General features: G+C 33.3%; 1 protein-coding gene across 1 annotated transcript; it reads left to right on the forward strand.

The window, feature by feature from the left end:
• Nucleotides 1–1,444: 1,444 nt before the first annotated feature.
• LOC110779322 (xylan glycosyltransferase MUCI21) lies at nucleotides 1,445–4,372 on the forward strand. Its single transcript, XM_021983847.2, has 3 exons — nucleotides 1,445–1,948; nucleotides 2,307–2,384; nucleotides 2,900–4,372. Exons 1-3 carry the CDS (start codon nucleotides 1,714–1,716, stop codon nucleotides 4,159–4,161), a joined length of 1,575 nt encoding a protein of 524 aa, XP_021839539.2. The 5' UTR covers nucleotides 1,445–1,713; the 3' UTR covers nucleotides 4,162–4,372.
• The last annotated feature ends 1,932 nt before the right edge of the window (nucleotides 4,373–6,304 follow it).

The raw sequence follows: 6,304 nt of genomic DNA on the forward strand, positions 1-6,304 counted from the left end.
AATTCATATGCAATATTATTACAATTTCTATTAGAGTTTTAAACCACAATTTAGAAAAATTTGCAAATTACTACCTAGATTTTTAGTGAATTTGCGAATTACTACATAACTTGTTAAAAATGGTCTATTACTACCTAAGTGTTTAATTATTATTGTCAATTACTACCTTAGTCCATATTCCGACGACTTAGTCACTAATCATATCATAATCAACCGTTAAATAATACTTTAATTATTTTAATTAATTGATAAAATTAAAAATTAAGTAAAAAAATTAAATTATTAATGTAAAATAACGGTTGATTATGAAATGTTTATGAAAAAAGAATTAAAAATTAATTAATGAAACTAAAAAAAGTTATTTTTTTTAATTAATTAAAATAATAAAAGTATGATTAACGGTTGATTATGATATGATTAATGACTAATTGGCCGAAATATGGGATAATATAATGTAGTTATTGACAACAATAACTAAACATCTATGTAGTAATTGACAACTTTTAACAAGATATGTAATAATTTGCAAAGTCACCCAAAACCTAGATACTCCAGTAATTTGCAAATTTTCCGATAATTTATGGGACATTAGTAAATTAACCAATACTTTTTTTTAATTTTTTTTGACAGGTTTAAATTACCCAATACTCTACTCCCTTTGTTTTATTTATTTATTATTATTGCACGGTTGCACCTTTTGACATTTCACGCTTGCAAATGCAAAACTTGAATCATTTATGTATCTTAATACGTATTAGATTAAATTATAAAAAGTTCATATTTTGAAATTATATATCGATACGAATTTAACAAGATCCCACATTACTATATAATTTATTATGTATAAATAAATAAAAAAAATTGAAAAAAAGAAATTGTGTAACTAGTGTAAAAAAACAAATGTGCAATAATAATAATAATAAAAATCCAGGAAGTATTTTGTTTTTGAGAGGAGTAAATTACTTAATACTCAATTTTTTTTTTCGAGAGAAGTAAAGTAAATCGGTAACTTTTGTGTAAGACCGCCTTACCGAAAAGACCACTTTGATTGTTTAACTAATTGGTTATATTAGTTAACTAATTATTTCTAGTGCTTAACTAATTTTTTCATTGTTTAACTAATTGGTTTCAATGCCTAACTAATTAGTTCAAATGTTTAACTAAATGATTTTATTGCTTAACTTATATGACATCAAGGTGGTCTTTTGTGTAAGACCACCTTATATAAAAATTTGTAAAAATAAATTACGGAGTACCCAATACTCTTTTGAAACAAAAGCAAAATCCCTATCCCTATCCCTATCCCTATCCCTATCCCAATCCCAATCCCCGGTGCCTCCCCATCCAAAAAACCCCAGCTGCCCTTTGTTTCCCCTCTTTCCTTCTTACGCTTTCAAATTTGACTGTCTTTAACACGCTTCTCTCTTCCTATTTAACCCATTTTTGCTTCATTATCACCGCCTCCTTCCTTGAACACTTATCATATTTTCTCCAACACTTCTCTCTTCTTCCTCCCTCCCTCAAAAAATCTCAACCCATCCAAAAAAACCCATTTCCTTCATTTCTCTCTCCAAAATCCCCTTTAATATCCATCTATCTCCTCAAATTTCATTCACCTCGGTTTGCGTGTCAAAACTCCCTAAAAAACAGAGCTTTTCCTGCCATTAAAAGAGCACAAAAAAAGGTTGGATATTTATTTTTAATACAGAAAAGATGGTGCACCATCAAAGATACTATCAAATGAAGAAAGGAGGAGAAGGGTTATTAGTTAAGAATTTTATCGTAGATGAAGAATCACAAATTGGGATTACTACTACTATCAATGGAAACTATTTTAAGAGAGCAATTCGACCAAAGCTTCTTTCTTTCCTCTTTCTATCTCTTCTCTCTTGCAGTCTCATCTGGACTCCTCAGCTCTTTGGCTTTCCCTCCACTTTCTCTCTCCTCTGTAAGTTTCTTCTCATTCCCTTTTTTTTTACTGATTTTTTTTTTTTTTTTTTAATTTAGCATGCTTGAATTTTGATTAATTTTTTCTGGGTTTTTCTCTCTTCAAAGTCCCCTGTTTTCGTGGGTTTTTTCTCATCATTTTTATTATTTTCTTCTTTAAACCCCTGTTTTAATGGGTTCTCAATCATCAATTTTGTTTTTCTTGGGTGCTGATGTCTGTTTTATTCCTATCAAATCCCCTGTATTAGTGGGTGTTTAATCATTATTTTTGTACTCTGAATGAAGGTTTTTTTTTGTCCCTTTTCTGATTATTGCAGTATGATTTCTCTAATTTTTGTTTGTTTGGATGAATCTTACAGATTCGTTAGGAGCAGAGGATGAGCATATGGGTTCTGATGTGGGTTCCAAGCTACCTCTTTGTTCTTCCGTCGCTAATGGTTTGTTCTCTTTCTTAACTTCAAAAACACTTTCTTTTTACTCATCAGAACTTGAGGTAGTGTATGCCGGCTAGCTGGGATGGTACTAGACCACCATAGCCCGAATTCTGTCTACATCAATTATGTGTTGATTAATTTTTATTTACAGAAAAGGATGTGGTAAAGTTCATTTTAGATGCATTGACTTATCATTAAGATAGTGGTCAATATTGCCATATTGCTATGAGATTGCGTAGATGAATTTGTCAAGCAATTACTTTTCATGACCAAATATATTAAAAGTTGAAGAAATAAAGGGGGAAAGGGAGAGTTTTTTGCTTGATCATTTTCAATGAAACAATTGCTTACATCAGAGCAGTTTGAAATATTTCAGAATGCATTAAAATAATTAGAGGGGGAAAAAAATGAATTTCAGGCTTTTGTTTGTAAATTTGAATGCTGCAATTAAACACATCCCCTTTTGGCTTTTGTTGTTGAATTGTTTTACTAAATTTATTTGGTAATTTTGATTGCAGGAACAATATGTTGTGATAGAAGCGGTATCAGGACTGATGTCTGTTATATGAAGGGTGACATTAGGACACATTCAGCTTCTTCTTCAATCTTCCTTTACACTCAAAATGGTCCTAGAGATTTTTCACATATGTTGGAAGACGAAGATGAAATTGTCAAGGAATTGGAGTTCCAACGCGAAAAGATTAGGCCTTACACTCGAAAATGGGAGACTAGTGTAATGAGCACGATTGATGAACTTTCCCTCGTGTCGAAGCACGTAAACAGCCTCTCGCAGCGTAAATGTGATGTTGTCCATGATGTTCCAGCTGTGTTCTTCTCGACAGGAGGGTATACCGGAAATGTCTACCATGAGTTCAATGACGGTATAATCCCATTGTACATCACTTCTCAGCAGTTTAACAAGAAAGTTGTTTTTGTCATCCTTGAATATCATAATTGGTGGATAACCAAGTATGGGGACATTCTTTCTCATCTGACTGATTACCCACCAATCGATTACAGTGGGGATAACCGGACTCATTGCTTTCCGGAAGCCATTGTGGGTTTGAATATACATGATGAACTCACTATTGATCAGTCCCTCATGAAACAGAACAAGTCAATTAGAGACTTCAGGAACATATTAGACCGAGCTTATTGGCCTCGGATTAATGGGTTAATCCAAGACGAGGAAAGAGAGAAGCAACTCTTACAATCTCCATCCTCGACCTCTTTGTCTGAACTAGATTACCAACCTAAGAAACCAAAGTTGGTCATTCTTTCAAGAAGTGGGTCGAGGGTAATACTGAATGAAGACTCATTAGTGAAAGTAGCAGAAAAGATTGGTTTTGAGGTGGAGGTGTTAAGGCCAGAAAAGACGAGTGAGTTAGCTAAGATATATAGGGTACTGAACTCGAGTGATGTGATGATTGGAGTTCATGGTGCTGCCATGACACATTTTCTTTTCGTTAAGCCTGGTGGTGTTTTCATCCAAGTTGTTCCTTTAGGAACTGATTGGGCAGCTCAGACTTACTATGGGGATCCAGCGATGAAGCTTGGTTTGGAGTATATTGGATACAAAATTCTTCCAAGAGAGAGTTCACTATATGATGATTATGATAGGAATGATCCTGTTTTATCAGACCCTGACAGTGTCAACGCCAAAGGATGGGAGTTTACTAAGAAGATCTATTTAGATAAGCAGAATGTTAAGTTAGATCTTAAGAGATTCAAGAAGCGGCTTCTTCATGCTTATCATCACTTAGCTCTTTCCCAATTTTGAGCACCCTATTCTTTTCTTCCTTTGTTATGGGAATGGCTTATGGTTTCCCTGCCAACCATGAACCATTACAGAAACAAAAATGTATATTAGTATAAAGTAGTGGATGGATAATGGATTAGGAGGAATTAATTTTGTAGAGAATGTGCAGTGTCATGTAAATGAAATACGGAGTAGTATGCAAAGAATAAGATTGGTTCGGCTAATTGAAACATCTGGTTGGTGCCCCATTTCCTGCTGTAATGACTAATGACTAATGACTAATGACTAATGAGAAGGGAATCTATGCTTTCCAGATCAAATTGTATTGGAGAATGGAGATGCTTAATCTTATTCTAATGCTTCTGACTTCTGACCAACCTTTTAATTATTAATTATCCAACTAATTAATTAGTGTCACTAACATAACATGGCTACTTGCGTAATTAGGCTAATTAAACTAATCACTTTCTAATGTCATTGTCCCACCTAGGGATTGGACCTTCACCAATTTAGGCTAAGGTCAATTAAGTAAACACGCTTTCCCGTTTCTGTACCACCGGTCTCATAAGCTTGGAGTCATCATCTTAGAACGTATTCACATAACCGGGACTTGAACGCAAGACGGCAAGACCTTTGGAACACGCACGTGGTCCTTGTAAAATTATGAGTCATATATGTAACTAGTTTGGTTATACTTTTTACTTCTTATTTGTTATGGTTGAAAATACCCGGTTATTTATGAGATGAGCAAGTATGCGAATCTTAGAATATAAACAACCATCAACATAAATGGTTGAACAAAGTGAAACCAACTACTTCTTCTGTCTCAATTTGTTCATCTTGGAGTTAGGAGTGTAAAATATATCTTTGTACATGTACTTCATCAAAAAAAAATAATTCTAAACCGTTCATCTAGATTTTCTTTTTTACCGAGTAATAAAAAAGAACCATGTACATAATACACTCGACTCGAGCAGTCGAGTGTATAATAAAATAGGAATCACATCGTAAAAAACATTCTAAATACGAAGTAGTATTCAAGAGTTTCTTATAACCATTTTATAAAGTTTGAAGATTCTGTTGAAATTTACAAAGTGGTAAATTACTAAATTGCTCATGAATTCGTGATAAAAGTGAAATATTTACCGAGGACAGGGATATATCAATGGTATTAGGCTATTAGCCGTTAGGGAAATGGATTATGGAGTACAACTGTACATTGTCTGTAAAAAAATAATGAGAAGTAATAATAAAAGTCAAATAAAGAATAAAAGTCAAGAAATCCAAAAAAGAGCCTAACTGGAACCAGAAGGCTATTTATAAAGTGTATGACCCTCATTAATTGGATTCCTGTTATCTACCAAAACCGAGGTCACCATCCAAGCACCTTATCTACCAACACATAACTCGGATAAGAATTTCCATGTTACACTTCCAGTTATTTTTGGCTACTTGTGGCTAGCCAGTTTATGGATTACAATTTTACATAAAAAAAAACATTTAACGTCTAACTTGTAGGGTATTCAAAACCAAATTCATCGACAAAAATATTTTTAAAAAAGAGACTAAATGTTAAGGCACAAATTATAATACACTAAGTCAATGAGCAACATGTTGACTTTAGTTAGTTGGTTAGTTACAAAGTTTGTTAGGCTGTTATAACAAACTTGATGACATGGCATTACATTGTATAAAATCGACATTGCATTGTATAAGTCGATATTGCATTGTATAAATAATGTCTTAGCTGATTGTGATCAGTTATCATAATACAAAATAAAATCCTAATTCCTATCTTCTCTCTCTAATTCTTCGGACTCTCATTCTTCTCTCTTCTTCTTCTTCTTCCTCTTATCTTCTATTTCTTCTTTTCTTCTTAATTCTTTCTGACTTGCTCAACAAGAAACTGATCAAAGATATTGATCAAAGCAGTCACACTTAAGGTGACTGTAACATTGGTATCAGAGCAACTATTGACATCAAACCATCTTTGATGATCTCAGATAGACCCTCGGAAATCAATTCTGGAAACAAAAGAGTTTTCGCATTAGCAATCAGAAATTGATCAATTTGGTTGAAATTGATTGTTGAGCAATTCCCTAAACTGGCGCCTGCAACTCGAAAAGTGATGGAGGATCACTTGAAGCAGCTTGAGGAAAGATTA

Source organism: Spinacia oleracea, chromosome 3 (genome assembly GCF_020520425.1).
Source record: "Spinacia oleracea cultivar Varoflay chromosome 3, BTI_SOV_V1, whole genome shotgun sequence".
Classification (NCBI taxonomy): Eukaryota; Viridiplantae; Streptophyta; class Magnoliopsida; order Caryophyllales; family Amaranthaceae; genus Spinacia; species Spinacia oleracea.

What these genes read in the sequence shown, in the direction of transcription:
- LOC110779322 (XM_021983847.2), top strand. Translation starts at nt 1,714, where the DNA reads ATGGTGCACCATCAAAGATACTATCAAATGAAGAAAGGAGGAGAAGGG. An exon ending in CTCCACTTTCTCTCTCCTCT is followed by an intron (nt 1,949 to 2,306) that starts GTAAGTTTCTTC and finishes TGAATCTTACAG; the next exon opens with ATTCGTTAGGAGCAGAGGAT. An exon ending in TTGTTCTTCCGTCGCTAATG is followed by an intron (nt 2,385 to 2,899) that starts GTTTGTTCTCTT and finishes TTTTGATTGCAG; the next exon opens with GAACAATATGTTGTGATAGA.